Source organism: Vitis riparia, chromosome 10 (genome assembly GCF_004353265.1).
Source record: "Vitis riparia cultivar Riparia Gloire de Montpellier isolate 1030 chromosome 10, EGFV_Vit.rip_1.0, whole genome shotgun sequence".
NCBI lineage: Eukaryota > Viridiplantae > Streptophyta > Magnoliopsida > Vitales > Vitaceae > Vitis > Vitis riparia.
The window spans coordinates 9551035-9575850 of NC_048440.1; the positions used below are offsets into that span (position 1 = coordinate 9551035).

Consider the following 24816-nt stretch of genomic DNA (forward strand, 5'->3'; position numbering starts at 1 on the left):
GGGGTGCCCTAAAGAATGATGCTTTTGTGCAAACTATCCAACAATATTTTCTTAAGCATCCGTCACAAGCTTCAACGTCTGATGACTTGTCCTAGTTTCTTCTTAAGAAACAACAACTTCAAGCAATGCTTGTTGCGGCCAAGACTCCTTAAGAATTTTAAAAAAAATCTTTTCTTTGAAGATGATGGTGGTACTAAATCAGATGATTCTTCTACTAACTATCTCCTGGATAATAGAAATGATTGTGATGCCATTCTCCTTCTCATCCGAAAATCAAGATAATTAAGCTATCACTTCACCAAAGGTAGGAATTATGTCATGATTGTAATTAGTTATTGTCAGCCCAAGATTCTCCATCAACTTTAAGTCAAGTTTGCGCCAAAAGTATGTTGGTCCTTCATCATGAATTTACAGTTAAGATTCTAGTCAAAAGCAGTCAAAAGGAGCATAGTAAGCCACCGAAAGTAAGATTTGGTTAGAAAAGTCAGAAGTGCTATAGTAAAATGTCGTTTTTACTATTCACTATTCACTTCACGAGTGGTCACTATTCATGCCAAAAAGTCAACAGTAAACTATTGATTGCTTGAACTGTTTAAAATTCTTATTTTGCCTAAGGAGGCTCGATTCTCAATTGTAAGCATCTGTCAATTTCCATTTTCTCATTCTCCACCTTAAACTCCATCCTCTTTTATTTCTCTCTCAAGATGTAAGCCTTCAAGTTCAAAGCTGAATCATACCAAAGTGTATGAAGTTGTAGTCTTTCTTATGTTTCTCTATGGACTTACTATCCAAGAGTCTTCTCACTTGATCATCTTGCTCTAAACTTATGGTTTTCTCAAGTATCTTAATGGTGTAATCAGAGAAAAACTTAAAGGTTCCTTTCTTATAAATTTTTTGATTAGATACCTTGGGTAATTTCCAATCATCTAATTCATTTTAAGTCTTAGGATAATTAATCTCTTCATTGTTTACTACAGCTTCTTGGGGATTGATGGATTTCCTAGACATAGATATCAAAATTGAACTCATTTTAAATCCTTAATCTAGAGCCTATTTGCGGATTTACAAACCTTAGTGAGTAATCACCCAAAAACCTGCCCTAAACACACTTTACCTTGGCTCCTTATTTTGTTCCAAGATTTTTTTAACATCTACTACACTAGTAGTTCTTTTATCCTCTATCTTAGTCTTAAAGGGTGAAACTCTTATTATTGTTCCATTAACATCTTTATCTATCTTTGCTTTTGTAGGGTGAATAGACCCTATGACAGTGTTGTTACTAGTTTTCCATTATTTAGTTTTTATGAACATGTTGTTAATACTCTTACCAGGATAATATAAGGAATATATCACTATTAAAAGTACCACTATGCTAAATTAGTGGTATCAATATTTTATTAAAAAAAAAAGTACTATTAAAGTGTATTGAAAGTATTGCTATTAAAAGTACCACTATTCTAAAAGTAGTACTATTGTATCTTAAAAGTACCACTATTTTACTCAAGAGAATCAAAGCAACAATTATTTGGATGTGCAAATGCAGGATATCTTTCAGATTCACATAAAGGTATGTCACAAACAAGATATGTGTTTAATTGCAATGGTATTACTATTTCATGGAGATCTGTCAAACAAACAATGGTGACCACATCATCAAATCCTTCAAAAATATTGGCAATTCATGAAGCAAGTCATGAATGTATATGGCTAAGATCTATTATCCAGCATATTCAGGAATCATGTGGACTCTCCTCTATCAAAGGTGACCCGACAATATTATTTGAAGATAATGTTGCATGCATTGCACAAATAACAGGGGGTTATCTTAACGGAGATAGAACTAAACACATTTCACCAAAATTCTTTTATACACATGAACTCCAAAAGAGTAGTGAAATTGATGTGCAACAAATACGCTCAAGTGATAATCTAGCAGATTTATTCAAAATATTGTTGTCAACCTCAATATTCAAGAAGTTAATACACAAGATTGGAATGAGTCAACTTAAGGATATCAACATGAGGGGGATTATGCTTGTAAAAGGGTGTTAGTGTACTGTACTTTTTTCCCTTCGACCAAGTTTTGTCCTATTGGGTTTTACTGGTAAGGTTTTTAACGAGGCAGTCCTAACATACCAAGAGCAACTTAAAGAATTATAAGAATATTGTACTTTTTTTCTTTTGCTAGGTTTTTCTCATAGGGTTTTTTACTAGCAAGGTTTTAATAAGGCATATTCTTCAATGTGGTGGACATCCAAGGGGGAGTGTTATAACTGAAGTAATGAATGTCATTACATTAATTATAATAAATGTTAATTAAGTATTATTTATGACTTTCATTAATACTCATTAATGGAAACCATTAATGTTATTTATGAGTTCCATTAATATTAATTAATGGGAATATTAATGGAAGTCATTTAGAAAGCTTATAAAAGGGTTTCTCAGCCCTGCAATATGTATCCCTAAGCAAGAAAGAAATTTCTTACTTTCTCTCATTCTCTCTGTTTTTCATTATCTCAACTTTCTCAACTCTCTTATCTGATTTCTTCTTCCCTATTATATATTATTATCAAAGTAAGATATATTTCAGCTCTATTATTTTGATTTGTATTGTATTTGTCCTTGTTTTACAACACACTTTATTTTTCAAAATGCTTTTCTTTTCAAATATCATTTTTAAATGGAGGTGTCTTAGAAGCTACAGTTAATGCCAAACGGTTCCCTTTATATGCCAGTGTAGCAGATAGGGATATAAAATGAAGGACAAATGAAATAATTAATTTTAATTTAGTAAACAGTGTTTGAGCTGATCTTTATTTATGCAAGAGTACAACAGTAAAATCAATATATGTCCATGTTATGGACTTTATTCAATGTTTATACAAAGGAGTAAGATATACAGATGGAGTACTGTTTTCTAGCCAAGGATCACTAGTTTCCTCTCTTCTTCCACCATGGTACTGAAACAGGTGGGATGCTTTGTTCATTCCTGAAGAAATTCATTGGATCAACCGAGGCTTTCACTTGTACCAATCTGTTGAAGTAGTTTTTGAAATACTTGACACCCCAAATGCTTGCTTGTGCATAGCTTGTGTTGTCTTTGTTGCTGTTTGTACCTATGTCAAGATCCCTATAGTTGAGATATGCTACCCTTGGAGATTTTGAAACATAGGGAGCCATGTAACTGTAAAGCCTTCTGATCCAACTCATATGCCTAATGGATGCCTCAGTTCATTCTTCTTCCCAATACACCAAGTGCTGGATTTTATATATGTTCCCTATGAGGGAATGGAGTTTTGGACTCCGGGATCTCATTCATCCTTCCTCTATAAGGACTGAAGATCATCTCAGCTGTTGCAGCCTCTTCTTCATAAAACCTCCTCCATATCCCCTCTAACCCGATTTCGGAAATGGGTTCCTTCACATAGTCTGATTTGGCTTTGAAAAACCTTCGGGGTGAGAGGAGTTCTCTCCAGCAAAACATCCAGGGAAGCCCCACCTGGGAATCCAGCAAAGTAGAGGATGGATTCGATCCAGCTCATCTCGATACAATCTTCTTTCACCAAGCCTAATTCTAGGAAGCTCTCCTACATCAGTGGAAGGAGCTCATCAACCCCACCAAGGAACAAGGAGTTGAATGAAGCTTCTATTGTTTTCTTCCCTTCTTCACTGGAATTCACCCTTCTTAAGATGATTCTGATGAAGAGGTCTTCATCTAACTTGTCCGCGATGTACTGCCATCAAAGGACAAGCATTGTTGCATTTTGTTCTAAGGTCTTTCAAATTGTGAATACAGTGACAGTGCAGGGAACTGGAACTAGCATTATTTTCCATGCAATAATGACTCCAAAGCTAGCGCCACCACCTCCTCTAATGGCCCAAAACGGATCCTCCCCCATGGATTCTCTGTCAAGAATTCTACCATTAACGTCAATTAAGTGTGCATCGATCACATTATCAGCAGCAAGACCGAATTTACGTAGCAACATTCCATAGCCTTTGTCACGCCTCACAACCCGCTCCAAGGGCATGACGGTCATTTCACACTTCAAGCCCAAAAGCTCAAAGTGGAAACAACACAAACATTCATATTGTAACTGGAAATTTACCAATTACCAAATTGTCGTTCAGAGTAGTAGAACAAGAATTCTAAAATCTCCAAATAATAATTTTTTTGAAACTAACACATCAAACCAACTGTTATTGTCCAAATAACTCCAAACTCAAATAATACTAATGGAAAACAAATTTTAACATCTAAACAATGCTAAAAAATAAAGAGAGTTTTGACACATGTCCTAACAAGTCAATTTCCCCTCCTAACCTTCACTCCTCGCCCGAACTGGGGATACTTGGAAAAAAATTATCAACAAAGGGAAATGAATTTAAAGCCCAATAATGAATATTAATACAATTTCATGGATCAAATAGTTTCAATCATACTTATAAATAGGAGATTTAATGTAAAATCATTTTCATAAGAACTTTTGAGTACAAATATGCTAATACATTTTAAAGTGTTTAATCAAACATTTTCATATCTATCAAAATCATTTCATATTCATTTCAAATCAAATACATTTCAATTGTTTTCACTCTGGTTATCAAAAAGAAAAAAAAAAATAGTGCCCATTTAAGTGGGACTTTACAAATAAGTGGTTAGTCTCAAATATTCATTTTAAGGTGGATGGAATCAAACGTTACTAGTATTAGTAACCTCTAATCAAACCCTTAGAGGTTAGGATTCAAATCAATTACATTTTCTATCATAAAAATGTAAAGGTCAACTATTATATCTTGTTGATAAAGATCAAACAAACCAGAGTCAAATTCTTTATTTTATTTATTCCAACTTACAAAAGCAAAAAATCCCCAAATATTTTGATATAAATAAAATAAATGTTATAAGATATTTTTTCATACAAAAATATATTTGATCCATTCTTAAAAGCAAAATTAACAATTACACATTTCAAATTATATATATATATATATATATATATATATATATATATATATATATATATATATATATATATATATATATATATATATATATATATAGATATATGTATAAATTATTTTCTTTTACAAATTCTGTATTAATTTCCCTTACCTCAAAAGAAGTCCTCAAAAATTTTGGAGAAAAATAATTCTAGAAAATCAACTCTTCACCTAACAAAGTATAAGAAAAATAATCATTAATATTTATCTAAAATTATAGGTTTGACAATCCTAAAATTTTAGGTATTCAAATTAATGTTTTTAATTATGAAAGATAATTTAATCTATTCATATTTTAGAAAATTTATAAATTTCTAATTCATATAAAACTTAAATTTTATTTTCAATTTATTTCTTGAAACACAACATAATTTAATTAAACTACAATTTATTTCACTAATTAAATTTTATGCTACTTATTAACTTAATATTTATCATTAATCTAATTATAATACTATAAATTTAATTAATTTGTACTTCACCTCCTTTTATTTATACCTAATTTATTCTATCATTTTCATATTTTCCAAACACAACTACCATAACAACACTCACACAACTACCAATATAATATATATATAACTTTACATATCATCCATCAAACTCACATACTCCATGCACAGTGCATACATCTTAATTATTATTAATATTATTATTTTCACCATTCTTCATCTTCCACATCCACGGATTCTTCTTCCCCTTTTTTTTTAAAAAAAAAAAAACTTTCCTCTAGTGCACATGTGTTTTTTTTTCTTTTTCTTTTTTTAATATTTTCCAATCCCTTAAGCCACATTTAATAACATATTTATTTACTCATTTATGTTTTTTATTTTTTAAAATTTCAATGCTTAGATCTATTCATTTAAGAAAATATTGAATTTTCTTATTTTCATCAATGAAACAACCAATATTCATAATTTCAATATTTTAACTTAAAAGTTTTTAAATAGATTAACCTAGCCTAAATTGAAATCTTCCAAAGAATCTTTTTTTTTTTTTCTAAAAACTTAAGATTTCCCGATTTCCAACAATAAATCAATCCATAATCTTAAATTTACAATATTTTGATATTAAAATGAATTAAAAAAATAAATTAACCCTAATCTAAATTAAAAAAAAATCAAAGAATATCTAGCGTATTCAGAACTAACTAATAAATATAATATATTAATTTAGGGTTAAAATCTTACCTAAAAAAATCCGAACTTCAAACTCTAAACCTCTAACCCTTAACCCCTAGGATCTCTAATTCTCTAATTTTGATTGATAGAGTTTTTTGAATTAAGAAGGCAATACGAAAATCTAATTATATCTAGGATTATTAGTTGTAAAATGACTCTTTCACTCTTAATGAGTTTAATTAATTAATTAATTACTTGTGATTTATTACTTTGCCTTTAGAGTACATTTTGAGGTGTTATTGTAACACCCAAGTTTTTTTTAAAAGGGTAATTTAGGAAATTCATAATAATAATATTAAATCAATTAATTAATTAATTAATTTAATAAAATGGAAAAGGGGTGAAAAGGTAATTTTACGAATAATACCCTAGGTATAAATAGAAAATTCTCTTCTTCCTATTCTTTTCTTAATCACATTCTTGCACGAAATCCTTTCTTTTTTCATTGAACCGCTACAAGATCAACAATTCCATGAGTTTGGGCTTCTGTTGTTGACATAAAAACATCCATTTCTAGGTCTTCGGATACAACCCATAAGGGTTTGCCCGTTCTTTGTACATAAACCTTTGTGATGATTTCGTGCAGTTTCAGTAGTTCTTCCGCTTCCATGACAAATTCTCCGGCTTGTGCCTCATAAAAAGCGGCAGCCGGTTGATGGATCATTACCCTGATGATATAACATAATAAATGATTTCTCTATCTCGTATGATGAGTCGAAGAGAAGAGATAAAGAATAACAAGAAAAAAAGATAGAATTGAACAACCGTACAGGCATCTTTTGCGAATTGCATACGGCTCTACAATGGAATTGACTTTTACCTGCCATCGAAAAATGTAGCAGAGAGTTTCCAGAGAACGTGAAGTTGAGGTCAGATTTCAGGGTTTGAAGAACAAACCTCTATAGGTAAGATTCTAACTCTTAGATTATTATTTTAGATTCATTAGTTAATTTCAAGCACATTAGATATATTTTTTTTGGAAAACCCTAAATCTAGATTAGGGTTAGTTTATTTTTTTTTAATTCATTTTAATATCAAATAGTGAAAATTTAAGATTTTGATTTATTATTGGAATTGGGGAGATCTTAAGTTTTTTTGAAAAAAAAAAAAAAAGATTCCTGTGAAGGTTTCGATTTAGATTAGGTTTAGTTTATTATTATTATTATTTTGTTTTAATATCAAATAGTGAAAATTTAAGATTTTGATTTATTGTTGGAATTTGGGAGATCTTAAGTTTTTTTATAAAAAAAAAAAACGCGTGTGCACTGGTTGCATGTGTGTGGGAACTGTGATCCACTTTTTTTTTTGTAAGGATTTCATGGTTGAACTCTAGTTGGTGGATTTTCACATACCCTATTATTAGGCTTTGATGGATACTTGGGTATGTAATATTTAATAGTAGCAGGACTCCGTATTGTTAGACTTTGATGGGTGCTTGAGTACTGAGTACTGTATTATTTAATAATGGCAGGACTTTGTGTTATTAGAAACAAATTGGGAATTTATTAATTTATTTCAATAAGGAATAGATTAATTAAATTATAGATAAATAGTAATAGTATTCCTCTTATATTTTGTTAGATGAAGAGTAAATTTTCAGGATTATTTTCTCTCCAAAGTTTTTGAGGACTTCTTTTGAGGTAAGAAAAATTAATGCAGTTGTTAAATTCTTTTTTGAAACAATTTATATATATATATATATATATATTTACATTATTTGAAAACGTTTGAGTTATATTCCGTTTTATGCATGGATCAAACCTGTTTTGCATAAAAAGTATGTTAGAATTTTATATTATGTTTTTGACAAATAAATGTGGAGATATTATATGTTGTAAATTTGAATAAATGAAATAAATATTTGACTCTGGTTTGTTTGGCCCTTGTCAACGGGATATAATAGTTGACTTTTGACCCTTGTCAATGGGATATAATAGTTGACTTTTACATTTCTTGGTGGGGAATGTAATTGATTTGAACCACAGCCTCTAGGAGTTTCGGTTAGAGGTTACTAGTACTAGTAGTGTTTGGTTTCGTACACCTTAAAGGAACAATTTGAGGCTAACCACCCATTTGAAAAGTCTCACCTAACTGGGCACCCTTTGATGTTTAATGACCAGAATAAATAAATTATTGGAATGTTTTGACTGAATTTGATATGAAATTGTTTGAATCAGAAATAAATGCATAAAGTTAGAAATTTTGAATGTATTGGCAAAAAAAAAAAAATTTACTCACAGCATTATGAAAATGATTGATTACAATATCTCTTATTTTGCAAGTGAGTTTGAAATGTTTGATCCATGGACTGCATTAATGTTCCTTATTGGGCTGTGAGCTCATTCCCATTTGTTGACTACTTTTCAGATACCCTTAGTTCGGGTGAGGAGTAATGGCTAGGCTGAGGAATGGTCATCATTAGGATTTGACTTAGGATTTTATATTGGATTTTGTTTAACTGTTAGTTGTGTTCATTTGGATCTTTTGGTATTTGGAAGTTATTTGGATATTTATCCTTCAAATTTTATGATAGATCAAAGTTGAGTTTTGGAGATTTTGAAATTTGTTCTAGTACTTGAATTGTTTAAGTTTGCAAATATTTGGACAATGGATTTTGGATAGTGGATGTTTTAGTTTTGAAATTGAATTTTGAGGATTTTAGATTTGTTCCGCTACTCTGAACAGATATTTGGTAATTGGTAACTTCCGATTACAAAATAATTGTTTGGATCAGGTTATACTGTAAGCTTTCAGGTTTGAAGTGTAAAATGATCGTCACGCCCTTGGAGTGGGTCTTGGGGTGTGACAGTTACAGCCTGCCCCACTGAAGTGTCCGCCAACACCTACAGTAGGGCAAACACCAGTTGGAAAGCCAAGAGTAGTACTTTTCTCAGCGATTCTATAGTGAAGTTCTCCGATAGTAGCACCAACTTGGACCCACGCAGTGCTATTTGCCACATCTACACTGATGGATCGAAGATTTATGAGATCAAGAATGAAAAATGGGGCATCAGAAACATAAGAAAGGCCCTCATAGTCATGACCCCCGCTCCGAACTCTAATCTGCATGCCATGTTTTCTTGAACAATTAATGGCTACTTGAATATGGGATTCATACAATGGTGTAATAATGACTAGAGGCTTTGGGGTGGCAGGTGACAGGAATCTAGGGTTTTGTATGGAGAACTGCAAGACAGATGAATATGAGGAGTTGTTTGGGGTGTAAATGACTCGGGAAATTGGGGTGGTGTTCTGAGAATATTGAAGGGTAAGGCAGTGGAGAAAATTCTCATGAACATCGGCTGAAGCTGCCAAGACAAATGAGAAGAGAAGAACAAGAGCAAGTGAAAGCAATGAAGAACTTGGAGTCTCCATATCTTAAGTTGGTATTTTTTTTTTTGTGTGTAAAGGGGAGAAAACAGCTCCATATCTTAAGCCTGTTTGAAACAGAGAATGTGAACGTGCATGGGATGCTTGAATTTGTGATGCCTTTTCCATCTTTCTTAAGGAGAACAGTTCAAGCATTTAGTTAGGTTGAAGTTTCTCCACAATAAATGGGCGCAGAAAATTCAAGGAAAGAAATGAAGAACCCAACATGCATGGCAATTGACACTTGAAACTTGACTAATCTCATTGAGTTCTTTTTCCCCCACTTCCCACAACCACACTAGATTATTGTGATTGAAGTCTACCACGAATTACATACAAAGCTTGACAAACACATCACAATTTTTCTTTTCTTTTTTTCTTTTTTTTTTTAAAAAAGGACAATCATAAGTCATTTCATGTTGGCCAAAATAAAGGACTAATTAATTAATGAAGCCTTATAGCTAGTGTCCCTTGATTTGTTGAAGCTGATTTTCCTTCAAAAGATTGATTTCCCTCTTGCCTAGCCTTCTCCATTTTTTGGGCATATAGTTTGTGCATGGGATATTGATTATTACACAAGCCTATCAGTTGTATACTTGTATAGGGCCCATATGTACGTACATTGAAATCTAGTCCCATATGAACTGTTGATTGTATTCAAGCTACCCAAATGTCGAACTGTCTGTGTCTTAACCCCAATCGATGTAGTTGTTTCTGTTTCCCACTTTCAAGCACAAGCATGACCACATCCAATTTTGGAGAGTTAAAATTTCCTAACAATGGAGCATGCTATATATACTTTTTCCTAATTTCATTTTATGACAAAATTGCTGACGTTCGACCACTGTTAGTCACCGGTGTGTCATTCCTCTTTTCCCTGCAAAGGCCATTCAGAGCAAACCTTCAATCAATTGTTAGATTTTTCTTTTTTTTTGTATGTTTATTCATTTATTTTTTAATTTCTAACTCTTACCTTTGGTTTTCAAACTCTCGAGTATTATGAAAAGTTTTCAAAAGTTGAATTTCTTTAAATAATAATAACAATAAAGACTTTTCCTCTTTGGACGTACGGAGCTGAAAAATACTTGAAGAAAAAAAAAAGAGAAAAATGAACTCCCTTTATTCTTTAATTAATAGTGCATGCTGGCAATTGATTCTTTTTTCCCAAAATTTCTCATGACCGTTATGATTTGTCAGGCATAACTAACGACATGTTTGACAACTTTTTATTTATAACGAAAAGATTTAAAAACACATTTAAAAATACTTCTCTGTTTTCTATTTTCTATTTTCTATTATGAAAAACATAAAATATGATGTTTTGAACATTTTTTAGTTATTTTCACTTATTTTATAAAAATTATTTTAAAAAATAATTATACAAACATATAAAATAATTAAAAATAAAGTTATGGATATAAAAATTATTTTTAAAACATATTTAAAAATATTTAAAATAAGTTAAAAACATTTCAAGTTCTTTGATAGATTTTTATTTTACAAAATATTAAAAAATAATTTTTAAAAATTGTTATTAAAAACTATTTTTTAAATTATTTAAAAAAAAAATAGTTAACAAGGCTTAATTCTCCGATGTTCAACAAGAAATATGTATAAAAGTCAACAAAACCCATATTCATTTGATAAAAAATCTCATGTTTGAAATCTCTTCCACCGTAACTCTAGTTTATCTGATTCCATGAAGTGGTTTTGGGTGAAAGACATTAATGATGCTATTGCCCTACATCTCATTATTTTCCAAACAAATAAAATAAAATAAATAGTCCTCCCTTCGTTTTCCTCCACCTTAGAATTGGATTCTAAGGTTGAGTTTTGAAGAAGAAAAAATTAGGAAGGAACAAATTAATAGGCAAAAGAAGTGAACAAAGAAAATAAAGGGTCAAGGGTCCAAATAAAGGAAATGTTTGGGTTTGGTAATTGTTTTTTAAAATAATTTAGGAAAACACGTTTAATAATCATAAATCTTAAAATTAAAATTTTGGATGTTTTTAGGAATATCTTTTATTTATTTTCACTTATTTTTTAAGGATTGTTTAAAAATAATTATATAAATATAAAAAATAATTAAAAATAAAACAATATAGATAAAAGTTATTTTTAAAATATATTTAAAAGCATTAAAAATATGTTACAAATAATTTATATTTCCAAACAGATTTTTATTTTACAAAACATCAAATAACAATTTTCAAAAATTGTTTTTTAGAACTTTTTTTTAAAAACACTTCTAAAGCAAAGTCTTTGAATTCAATTAAATTTTGTATATGCTTTCTAATTTTATTTTATTTTTGTTTAAAAATTTTAAAATATATAAATTTTTAAATAAATTCTAATATTTAAATTCTTTTTTCTTTTTATAATGAATCAAATAAAAGAATTTGAATTCTTTTTAGCATTGTTGTAATTTTTTTTCAAATACTTTTTATAATGTAAACTAAGTACAATATTTAGTAAGCATTGAATTATCAGATATCATAGAAATATTAGTTGTTAGATTTTATGAAAATATTGAAAAAGTCTTCATATATAGTATTAGGACCTTGTTAGAAAATTTTCTAGACCTGATGCTCTTGGTCATATATCATACCAAGACTTTGTTAGAAAATTTTCAATAACACATAGGATATGAAGAAGAAAGCACGCTTTAACCCAAATTCTAACTTCAATATGGTTTAAAGATCTTCAAGTAATTGTCTTGAACTTCATTGTCCTACTCTCTTTTATGCACTCCTTAATGATGAGTATGTAAAATGTTCTAAAACAATATGAGTACACAAAGGGATCAAGAACTCTTTTGTATATAAGTGTTTTATGGTTCTTCCCATCAATAAACCATTAGTTTGATACTTTGAATCTTTAATTAATAATTAGAACATGAACTTAATAAGTGTTATGTATTTTTAAGATGAATTTAATTTAATGTCACTAAAGTTGAATAAAAACTATTGAGAAAAAAAAACTTAATATGGACATACATTAAGGTGGTGTTTGTTTTTTGGCTAAATAAAAAAAGCAAAATATTTTGGTTTTTTCTCTTTAGATAAAAGTAACTCTTTGATATCAATCAATATAATTAAAGTAAACTTATTATCCATGGGTTTGATTTAGTTATGTTAGTTGATATCAACAAGTTACTTTCAACTTAATAGAAAAAGTCAAATATTTTTATTTTTTATATTCAACTAAAAAACAAACACCACCTAAAACCACTTCTAATTCCAACATTCCCTTACTTCATCTATAATGATGACTTGAGTTTTCTTTTACTAGATTCATTAAGTAGTTACTCACAATCACTCTAAATTCCAAAAGTAATGTAATTTGAACAAATAAATTACAAATATAGATCACAATGGTCCTACATTCTACTTTCAATGTAATGTCAAACATGCACCATACTATTAGCAATTTTTTTGCCCAAATAACCTTTAATTAAGAATTTTTGCTGAATTAATTGTATTATGCCCATCAAATTTAATGGTCCAACTTGAATATCAAATATATGACAATCATGTTTTTTGAATCAATATTAACAACAAAAAAGATACTCATTTTAGTTAGAACTAAAAGTGGTCTTAATGACTACATTAAGTTTTCTTTTCTTAAAAGTTTTCTTATATTAAATATTTTGATTCAATTTTCTATACATAGATTTTGATGAAATTAAATTAGATTCATCTTGAAATTCACAATTAGTTAATGGTTCATTGATGGGATGAACCTATTTGTGAACCCTTTATTTTATCCCCTTAGCACATGCTCTATTAAGTGCTATTTTCGATACTCCACAATAGTTCTTTGGTAGCCCATTACTACTCACACAATTTGTCCTTTTAGCCACCTTGGAGACTCCGGTTGAGGGATTTATATGGTTTCTCATTGTGACCCATGACAACCTTGAGTTTAAGGATGGCAATGGGGCGGGTTTTTTCGGGTACCCGTCCCGCCTCGATTATATATAAAATTAATTTTAAAATTAAATTAAATTTAAATTTTAAAAAATAATTTTATTTAAAATTTTATTTTACTATTTTTAATATATAGATAATAATAAAAAATTTTAATAAAATAAGTTATAAAAAATATAATAATTTTATTATTTATAAAATATATTTATTTTAATGTAATTAAAAATTTTAAAAGTAATTTTTTTTTAAAAAAAAAAAAAAAGTTAAATGGGGCAAGGCGGGGATGAGAATTGTTTTTAATAAACAGGGCGGGGTTGGGATGGGGGTAATCCCCGAACCTGCCCCGTTGTCATTCTTACTTGAGTTAGATCTAAGATTTTTCTTTTTTCTTTCTAGAATAGCTTCTTTAAGGTACACCTTTAGGACAAAATACTTAGGCATATTCATGTACACTTTTTAGGTCACTTAGACATGCCCTTGGTCACCTAAGCACCTTTCAACTTACATAAACTCACCTTAAGTTACTTGGGGACTTTTTTTATCACCATTAAAAATCGAAAGTCCAATAGGAACACTTAGAGGGGAGAGGGGCGAATGAATGATTTTAAAATTTTCAATAAAAATTTATAAGTTATATCTTATTCTTTTATCCTGCGAAATGGTAGAAATAATATTTTCTATCAATTATAGGCAATTCAAACAAAATATCAACTATAAAAATATAGACAATGAGACTTGGAAAACCCTCACACTAACTATGAAGATAAAAAATAATGAGTTCTAAGACCTACTAATCTAAATTCACTATACAAAATCAAGTTATACAAATTCACCTGGCCGTTTTACCTTCGAGATTTACTCTTCAATGCCTACAACTTGATTCACATCTACGACATAGTAACCTTCAATTACTCTAGTGGATCATTTTAGCCTCACCGAAGGTCTTCAAACCAATATTCAAAGATCGAATCCTTGAATGAGAGATCGAGAATAGTATGATACTTTAGGTTTTGTCTTTAGGAGACCCTCTTTAAATAATGAAAGGTCTCTAAATGATCTTAATGTGATCTCTATGATCTCTAACCCTCAAGGGATTAAAAAGGGAGGTATTTGTAGGCAAAACCTAAAGAGTTTCGATTTTGGAAGAGTTTTAAACCATATGTGAAAAATCTCGACAGAATATGCATGATTGCTCAAGCCAACTTACTGATCGTTTGAGCACCTCGAGCGCTTAAGCGGTATGGCTCGCTTGAGCAGTTTGGAGTGCTTGATCGCTCCAAGTTACTTGAGTGGTCCTACTCTATTTCAAAAGTCAATTTTAAAGCCTTTTAAGTTCAAAACAAAACTAATCCACTTAATACCTAAACATAGCCTAATTTGCCACAAGCAAAACTTCTTTAGATGTTTCTGTGACTTCTTGGTTGGACAAACAACCACCCTTGATCTTCAATGAAGAGTAAGTCATTATCCAAAAAAACTTCTATGACCAAACAAAAAAATGAACAAAATTGTCAACATAAAAACAAAACTCAATGTCTTAACAAATTTAAACTTTATTTATTTATAAAATAATGTGAACCACAAACAAATTCAATATAATCTTCAAGAATAAATACAATACCATTTTCAATCCATTAACAAAATCAATCTCATAAAAAACAGTGTTAATTCATTAAAGATAAAAAAAACTAGATAAACTTCATGAGAATGAGGAGGGATGAATAAGGAAGGCAATCATTATGTTGAAAAAGATATAATATCAAAGAATGTTGAAGAGAGATAAAAAATAAAATAAAAAATCTAGCATTAGGCAATAGAGCAAGTGCAAAGCAAATGTCGTATCTCATGCTGGGACTATATGATCTACCAAAAAAAAAAGAGGCTAAACCCTTCATGACAACTTGTGTCATTTTGTAAGCAAATAAAATCTAACAATGAGAAAATACTAATTTTCGTCCTTTTGTGAGCAAATAAAATCTAAGAATGAAAAGGAGAGGGGAGAGAAATAAAAATGAATTCTTTACGGGTTGAGAAAATGAGTTTATTTATAGGTGAATAAAATTGAAAATACATTACATATGAAAGTTATAAATTTTTTTAATGTTGACACTGAAAAGACACCATCCATATAAGGTGAAATATGAAGTGAAAAGCCATTAGCATTTATCATTTATTGAAGGAGGGGTTTCTAGAGAAGAATACATTTTTTTAGGTGGATTTTTTTGGGTATAAGATGTTTTAGAGGTGATTATTCTTTTAGACTTAATATATATATATATATATATAGATTTTTTAAAGTGATGCTTTTTAAAAATAATATTATTTAAATAAAATATCATTTAATTAAAATATCGAAGTAAATCAGTAATATCATAACATAAAATAAGAGTAATAGAATATCATAACAAAAAATAAGAATAACATATAAAGGGAGACAAAATAAGATAACAAAATTTAAAAGGCAACGATAGAAACATAGTCAAATTTAATGAGATGTAAAATAAGATAATAGAATTTAGTAAGATGAAAAAATAGGAGTAATAGATAAAAGGAGATGGTGACATATGATAGAATTTAATGAGATAAATCTATTTATGATGCAATTTAATAACATAAGGGTTGACATCAAAGTATAATAGAATTTAGTGGGATGAATATATTTAAGATGCAATTTAATAAGATTAAAAGACCAACTTTTTAAATCTCGAACTCTAATGAAGAATTATTTATCATAATTATTTGTATTTTTTTTTAAATTCTATAAAAAATTGTTGTGAATCTATTTTAATAAAATATAATATTTTTTCAAAATTTTCATTTAAAAATATAAGTTTATTATACATTTATAATTATGGTCATACTAAAATATTATTTTTTTTAAAAATGATTATATATGAGATAGGATAAGAATAAGATATATAACAAAAATGATCCAAAAAATTGTTTTTTTTGAAAAGGTGGATTTCTATGTAAAAATTATTAATTTTTTTTTAAAGAAATATCTTTTACCATAGTGATGTTTACATGAAATAGATAATATCAAAGTATAAAGTATAAAATAAAAGTAAGGAAGAAATATAATTAAACTTTCATATTAAAATTATTTTAATTAAATTATGATAAATTTTTTAAAAGAGAAATATTATTTAAATTAATTTTTAGGTCTTTCAAAAAGACAAATATTATTTAAATTAATTAAATAAAATAATAAGAAGACCTAAATCAATGAAATGATAAGGATATTTAAGGGAAAAAAAGAGAGTATACAAACACTTTATATATAGTATAAACATAGAAGAATAGATTTTGAATGCGGAAAGAGCCCAGAGCGGCCCGACCCTGAGAGACCCTGGGCCGAAAGCCCTAGTTCCAGCGAATTGGGCTAAGGCCTGTCCGCTTCCAATGGGGCGTGAGGCGTAATGTGCGAGAGGGAAAAGGAGAGGGTAGGGAGAGCGTTCCCAAGTTGTTCAGGGGGCAGAGGCCATGGAGCACTGCTGATGAACAAACACTCTGTTGATGCCCTTTTCGCCGCTCTTTCTCAAACTCCGAGTCTCAGACCCTCAAATGCTTCTTCTTCAACAACAGAGGCTAGTCATCTCCTCTTCACGCACCATCCTCATGGCCTCCAAACACCTCCTCAAACCCACTCCTTCCACGCTGCCTCTCAAGTTAAACCTTTCCTCGCCCGGCATCATCTCCGCCTTTCCTTTAAAACCCAACTCCAGAATCCTCCCAATCTCCCTCAAAACCTTCGCCTTACCTTATACTTCCCATTCCAATGTCGCCGGACCAGGTCTTCCTTCTCTTCTCATATATATGTGTGTGTGAACGCGTGCCTTGTTTTGTTTTTTGGAATTGCTTATTGAACACTATTTTATTTTTTGGTTTTCTTTGGTTCTTGAAGTTTATTCGGAGAACCCAGAAGACACCAGTAATTCCTCCGCCCGACTCAACATTTTGAAGAAGAAACTGGAGGTGATAGGCTTTGACACACAAATGCTTAAAACTGGGCAGTACAGTCACTTGACGTGTCCCACGGTATATGTTTCTAAGTTCTATTTATTTTTTGCTGCTATGTTTGTTGTTGGATGAGGGTTATAGATAAAATGAATTGGAACACCCAAAAGTGGGTTTATGGATTTCCATGTGTACAGTGAACACCATCTTCATGCTACCAAACAACAATCAGGTGATGACTTCAATCTAACATATAGGTTTACAAATTCTTGCTTTGATTTACTGGATTATTCTCTAATTGAATTATATCAGGTAAACAGGGTAAATAAGAACAAACCTGGAGTCATCTATTTGCCAATTGAAACATAGGTGGATAATTTTATATGGTATTAGAATTTTCATGGTTTATCTTCAAAACTGACTTAATTATTAAACAGGCTATAAAGTCTTTTTATGGTCCTTTTTTTAGGGAAAACTACTGTATGACCTAAGGCCCTCGATTCATCTGGCTCAATAAGAAAAGGATGACACAATTAGTTTAAAAACAGACTGCCACTATCTAAAGGTACAAATTTTTTGAGTGATAGACGTGTGGTAGAGAAAGTGCTTCAGAGAGGCAATTGACACTAATAAATGGTGGTCTTGCATCAATGCATGGAAATGTTGACCATGTTTGATGAAAGATGGAAAACTAAAAAAATAAATTATTGGAGTTAAAAGATTGTTGTGGAGTTGGAGAATAGGGGATGAATAGTTGTCTTGATGAGGATGAATATTCAAGATATATATCAAGAAAGGGAATTAGTATTAGTTGTAATTAAAGTAGGATTAATATTACTTGGAGTTAAATTATGATTAATATTTGTTGGAGTCTAATTAGGATTAGCTAGTTGAGTTATAATATAATTAGAATTCGAGTCATGATAGATTATTAGAGTCCTAGTAGACTTTGGATGTTATAATTAGAATTAAGATCATAATAGGTTATTAAAGTCTTAGTAGACTTTGGATTTCTTAGAGAAGCCTATAAATAGGCTAATCAATGTAAATCAAAGGAATGAATTTGATGAATAATATTATACTTTCTTTTATTGTAAGGTTGCAACCCTCAATGGTGACACTCCATTGATTTTTCTTCTAGGTGAGACTCCTAGAAGGCCTTAGTGAGACTCTAAGGTTTTCCATCTTTTCTTCATTGTTTCTTCTTTCTCTCTATTTCTTATCTTATAATTTTCTTTACCATAAAGATTATTCCTTGTTCCTCTCCTTACACCCTAAAAATAAAACCCTAGCCCACCTACCCTTGAGTGTAGGCAACCATCCTAGGGTTGTCCTACATCATGTCTCCTTTATTGCTTTGTCTTAAGGGGCGGCAGTTTGGGATTCATACTGAAAGGAGAAGAGATAGAAAAAAGGAGGGATCCAATTTCAAACAACAATTAGTGAGTAGCCCTTGAGGCCTGGCTAAAGTGGTCAGGGTTTGGGTTGGGGTTGTAGGAGGTTCCCAAGTTTGCGGTCCATTGCAAAAAAAAGGTTTACCCATGAAAATGATTAGTGAGCAGATAGATTACCTATATTAATAAAAATGATCAAACATCTAAAGAATACTTCTTACAAAAACCTTTTGTATGTTGGGGGGATTCTATTTAGTACAAATCGGATACATGTGACTTCATTTGTCCTTTAGCTTCTTATTTGCAAATTCATTTTTGTTGAGCTTTTTTTTTTTTTTTTTTTTAAAAATATATGTTTTTAATTTTTTAATTCATTCATTTATTTATTTTTATTTTCAATGTAAAATATGTATTTACATGTTGTTCTTGGCACCTTAGTGTAAAGGTGGTGATTCAATGGAGAAAAGCTTATCTCTTTTCATCACTTTAGATGGGTATGTTACATTTTTTTAAATTTAAATGTTCTTTTGTTTTTCAATAGTTCTCCACTCATATCTAATTACAAACATTTTTGAGTACCATAGGGATCATGCTGTATGGATGTGTCATCGAGGAAAATGTGGGTCGAGAGGTAACATACGGGTAAGATACTTCTGTCGCACAAGTTTGATATATAATTAATTTTTACTATAAAATTTTGGATTCATTATTGGTTGTGAGATCCCCTTGCCTAATGTTTTCCATTTGGTTGCAGGCCTTTGTAAATGACAGCTCATCATATGGAAGGTTGAACCAAATTACCAAAATTAAGCCAAAAAGAGAAATCACAGAAGAAAGTTTGGGTTTAAAACCACTTTGTAGTGAGGTTTGTCTTTTCACTTGTCTTATTGCCAATGATCTTGATTGGGTGGTTTAACCAGTTTGGTCTTTTAAGAGTGTTTTTATCACATAACATTTCTATTAATAGGTATTTTTTTTTCCTATTATGTGGAATTTAACTTGGAACATTCTCCATCCCACTCGAATCCTTTCTATGTGAGCCTTGCCTCAAAGGCTTATCATGCACTACGTTTTTTCATGAATAGGATTTATATGGTACCCCTGTTCTCTATTATCTATCAAAAAAAAAAAAAAAAAAAATTGTACCCTTGTTCTCTACATTTCATCATTTGCTCGATTGTAAATATGTCATGGAAGTTAGGAGATTAGGCTCATCCATAGGACAATTGGAAGTTTGATGATGATGATTGGGTATTTGATCCCTCATCGCTCAAAAACAAATTGGTCCTTTGTTTTCTTGATATAATTCAATTTTGAGAAACCATTGGTGAGAAAGAATTGATGCAAGCAATGCCTTCAATGCCCAGGTTTTTATCAATCAATCTATCCACAGAATTCCAGCCAAAATGGGAAGGGAGTTCTCCTGGACCTCTAACTTTTTTTTTTGATAAGTAAGCACAGAATATATTGATAAGAGGCCAAAAAGCCACACGTATACAGGGGGTATACAAATTAGCTAAGCCTCACCACCAAAAAGACAACAAAAAACCCACCCGCCCTTAAGTGGAGGCTATCCACTCCAACGAGCCTATAAGAGACAGCGACCTCTCTCCACTATACATTCTCGCCCAACACCATAAATTACAGACAAAAGAATTTTTAAGTTTCTGAATATCCTCTAACTTTGACCACAATCCTTCTTCATAACCCCCCAATTTGTGGAACTTTCTTCTACAAGACTTCCCTTTCAACAAAAGACTTAATAGATAAGCCCTTATAATCTGGAATGTTCTATGATTATGAAAGCTGAAAGTTTTCATCTGCAAACTCAAATAAAATATGCATACCATGGCCTGTTGCAGTTTTAGAAAACCAAACTTCACCTAACACCATCCTCACATTTTTCTCTCAATGGCACAAAGTTTTCTCTATGCTTCTCTTTCCTAAATCCTTTTTTATTTGTTTTTATTTATTATATTTCTGTAAATTTTTTAGTTGTTTCTATCTAGAAAGCTAATACTCCCCCCTAAAGGTCTTTCTTACTATTATTTCAAGTTTGAGTACTAGTTTTTATTTTATTTTATTTTTATTTTTTACTATGATGGTCTTGTTTAGCAATATTTTTAGTAAATTTATTTTGTTTGCCTTATGCAAAATAGTTAATATTTCCTAATTGTCCTTGTTTCAGCTAGTTGCATATTTTGGAGAGCGAATGATATCGGAAAAAACATTGGCAAGAAATTCTGTCATGCAAAAGTCATATGGCGATCAGGTGCATATTGGCACTCAGTTCAAGAAAAATAGTGTCACCTTCATTTATCTTTAATGATTAATTATGGGGTTTGAGTCACCCTAATTGTATATATGAATTCTCTTTTTCAATGACATTGATCAGGATGAATTGACTTTTAAGGGTTTTCTGGTCTCACCTTTTCTGTAAAAGGTGTTTAATGATGAAAACACTATATAATAGAGCTCATTTATGATATCTTTTATGCCAAAAGTTAATCCTATGACCAATGAGCTACTTTGTTTTTGATGAATTTTTTCTAGGTGTATAGAGGCACATTAAAGAGTGCCTAACAAAAATGGGGTTCCGCCCATGTGTACAAGGAAAATATAGAGAGTACCACAAAAAGAATAGAAAATGCAAACAAGGAATGCAAACTAACCCAAGCTTTGATGGTCTAAAAAGTCCAATAGAGGAAGACTTGTCGATCCCCATGGGGGCCTTAGTCCACTCCAAAAGGGACTTTTTGAAGATCTCCTTCAAGCTCTAATCTGTGAGCTCCTCTTTAAAAACTTGGCCATTCTTCTATTCTCTCAAATACAACAGAGCAAGGAGAGAGGGGCCATTTTCCTTACCTCCCTCTTCCTTTTTGTTTGGTTTTTGAGTTTTGATGTCCAGGAAAAGGTTTAGTATGGATTCGTGAATCAAGGGATTGAGATAAGGCAACTGGTTTGTTTTTTCTATAGGCAACATACCTAAAAATATGACAAATGGTTGGTCCTTAGCATTGTACTAATTGGATTTGGATTAGCAAATTCTGGTGAGGCTGATATAAAGGTCAGGAGTGTTAGCTATGATCTCTTTTCATAAGTTCTAATGGTGCAAAGTGAATCTAAATGGCTCTAAAGTTTTCCTCAGTTATTGTGTTGCAAAAGAGGGACAAGATGAATGGTTTTCTGCCTCATTTTGGACTGAGTGGCTCCTGTTCTTCTCAATCAGGGTAACTAAGAAAAGAGGGATCATAATGCTACAAGGCAACATAACAAACATTAGTTTCCTTCCAGTGATTAACATTTTATTCTTGTTGCTTTTGTCTAAATGTGACCATTATTGATATGTCTGATGGTTTCTGATTTTCTTGACAGTTTATTATTGCATTTACTTATCGAAGAAATGGGGTGCTTGTGAGTTGCAAATATCGGGATGTTAACAAGAATTTTTGGCAGGTATTTTTGTATTAGTTTGGATATCTACTTCAAGTAACTGACAAACAGTGGTTAATAAAAGGGAATGATATCTAATTTAGCTGCATTTTAAACCTGTGGAAGGGACCTCCATTGCCTGAATCTCATCTGCATCATATTGTCAAATCTTATCTGCCAAATTGAAGAAGTTGGTTTTGGTTTCTTGTCATTTTTTAGTATTTCCCTTTTTCCTTTATCCTTGATGAGGTCTCCTTGTTGCATTTCTTCTTTTCATTAGTCTTCATCTCTTACCACCTAAAAAACAAAAAACTGTAGGGGATTTCATTCCTGATATTTGGGGAAATGGCCTTTCCTATTTGTTAATAACTTTAGTTCTTTAGTTGCATAATTCCTCTAATGCTATTATCATAACATTTCTTTCTGCTTTGAGGGACAAATTTTGAAGTTATTCCAATTTTGATCTCTTCATTTTTTGCTATTGGTCTGCAGGAAAAGGACACTGAAAAAATATTCTATGGTGTGGATGATATAAAGGAAGCAAGTGATATAATCATTGTAAATAATGTTCTCTCCACTTGCTGTGGGCAGTTATTTGAAAAATATTTCACCTGATATTTTAATGTTTGATTTAGGTTGAGGGTGAAATAGACAAACTTTCAATGGAAGAAGCTGGATTCTACAATTGTGTGAGTGTCCCTGATGGAGCGCCTCCATCAGTTTCTACAAAAGTGTTTGAATCTGAGGAAAAGGTTTGTGTGTTTGTCTTTGGGTTGATTTTTTTAATATGTTGATGTATCCCTTCACCCAATGTTGATAATTGATTTTTTTGGCGAATGGTCTCTGACATAATCTGCTTTTTTAATCCCTGCCTATATACAACAAACTTTTTCATGAAATATCCCTTCTTGTTGAGTTAGGAAGCAAACTCACTCCTATCCAAAGAATTCTTACAAATCTTTAATCCTTGTGGCCTGAAGAGAAGAGAAAGAATAGATTGTTTTACCAGAAAGATCCCTGTAGAGAGAAAGATGCAATATACTTTCTTTTGTTATTTAGGACTAAAGAGACCCATGGTAACATGATAGAGGAGTATAGAGGATGATGAAGGTATTGGTTGAGAGGAAGACTTTCCTGATCAGGTTGGAAGGCGAGCAAGGAGGCGAATGGTGCTCGATAACAGAGAGAAGTAGAGGCTCTGTTTTCGCATTAGGTTTTGAAAGGGAAGCTGTTGGGTGGTTGGTTGATTATTTGACGAAAGCTTTAACTTTGAAGAGTCATATGGGGTTCAACAAAAAATTCAGAGGAAAAAGCAGGGTGCATCTGATGGAAGTTGGCTTCAACAACCATGGAAGGTTTATTAGGATCTCGGAGTTTATTACCAACAAAAAGCCTTCCATTATGATCATTCCTGAGGGTGACAAGGGCAGAGGTTGGGAGAATATAAAAAATGCGTTATTGTCTCTGTTGATGGCCCCTTATCCGAATGTAACAGAAAAGGGAAGGAATATAAGAGGGGAAAGCTGGCCTCACAAGTACGAAGGATCGATGCACAGATCATTTGCGAAGGTAGTCAGTGATGAAGGACCAAGAGGAGGTGGTCTAGTCCCAATTGGGAGATGGGCACGAGCTGTGGTGTGTGAAAGCAAGTTTGACAGGGAGAATTGGGCTGAGGTTGGAAGATCAGTGGCGAGAAGCTTAGGGAAGAAAGGCGTTGTAACGGTAGTACCCATTTCAGATAGAAATGGTGTTTTCTTTGTTGAAACAATCGAGGAAGCTATATTTCTCCATGATTTGAGGATGATAAAGGTTGGGGAAAGGAACTTCATCCAGTTGCGAAGATGGTCGCCGAAGGAGAACGCGGAAATAGACGGGAAGTTTAGAGAAGGCTGGATCGAATTAAGGGGGCTGCCATTTCACCTATGGTCGGAGGTACACCTGAAGAAGATTGTGGAACAATGGGGGACAGTAAATGAAATCGATTGGCGCACGTTGAAGCTGTTCGATCTCAGAAGGGCGAGGTTAAAGATCACAATGAGGGATAGGGCAATCCTTCCAGCTCTGATAGAAGTGTCTGATGGGGATTGGGTGTTTACAGTCGTCGTCGTAGTGATCGGAGATGAAGAAAGAAGGAGAGGTGGCGAAAAAGGTGAGTCGACTCGGGTGGCTGTCGCTTCTCACTCGGGGACAGGTGGAGGAAGACGAGGGGAGAGTGGAAGATCAACGGCGGAAGAGAGATATCGTGTCGGGGAAGACAGCAGACAAAGAAAGGAGGGAGAAAAGGGTAAGGCCATGCTTACCTCAGCCGGCAAATGTGACAAGGGCTACCAACTCCCGTCTCAGTCGTGTTTGAAAACAGATGGGATGGACGGGATCGAAGTAGCAGGAGAAAAGTGGGCCGGAGAAGACGAAGATATCAACGATGTGGGCTGTCGGGCCTGTGAGAGGAGGGCCCAGTCGCTGGCAAGGCCTGGGCTAAAAGTAGATACAACGGGCTGCAAGCTTAAAGGCCAATGGGGTTGGGCCTAAGCCCAGAAGGGTTCACTC

The 24816-nt window shown here is 31.9% G+C and overlaps 1 protein-coding gene and 1 pseudogene across 1 annotated transcript in view; one reads left to right on the top strand and one right to left on the bottom strand.

The window, feature by feature from the left end:
- Nucleotides 1-3234: 3234 nt before the first annotated feature.
- Nucleotides 3235-9563, bottom strand: LOC117923071 (annotated as a pseudogene).
- A 7365-nt stretch (nt 9564-16928) lies between these two features.
- LOC117923593 (twinkle homolog protein, chloroplastic/mitochondrial-like) overlaps nt 16929-24816 on the top strand; it is a 37442-nt gene continuing 29554 nt past the window's right edge. The window contains exons 1-9 of the mRNA XM_034841956.1: nt 16929-17279; nt 17391-17524; nt 19276-19331; nt 19422-19479; nt 19592-19702; nt 21026-21109; nt 22213-22293; nt 22762-22827; nt 22905-23021. Of these exons, the coding sequence (XP_034697847.1) occupies nt 17003-17279; nt 17391-17524; nt 19276-19331; nt 19422-19479; nt 19592-19702; nt 21026-21109; nt 22213-22293; nt 22762-22827; nt 22905-23021 (984 nt within the window). The 5' untranslated portion in view covers nt 16929-17002. The remainder of the gene's footprint in view (nt 17280-17390; nt 17525-19275; nt 19332-19421; nt 19480-19591; nt 19703-21025; nt 21110-22212; nt 22294-22761; nt 22828-22904; nt 23022-24816) is intronic.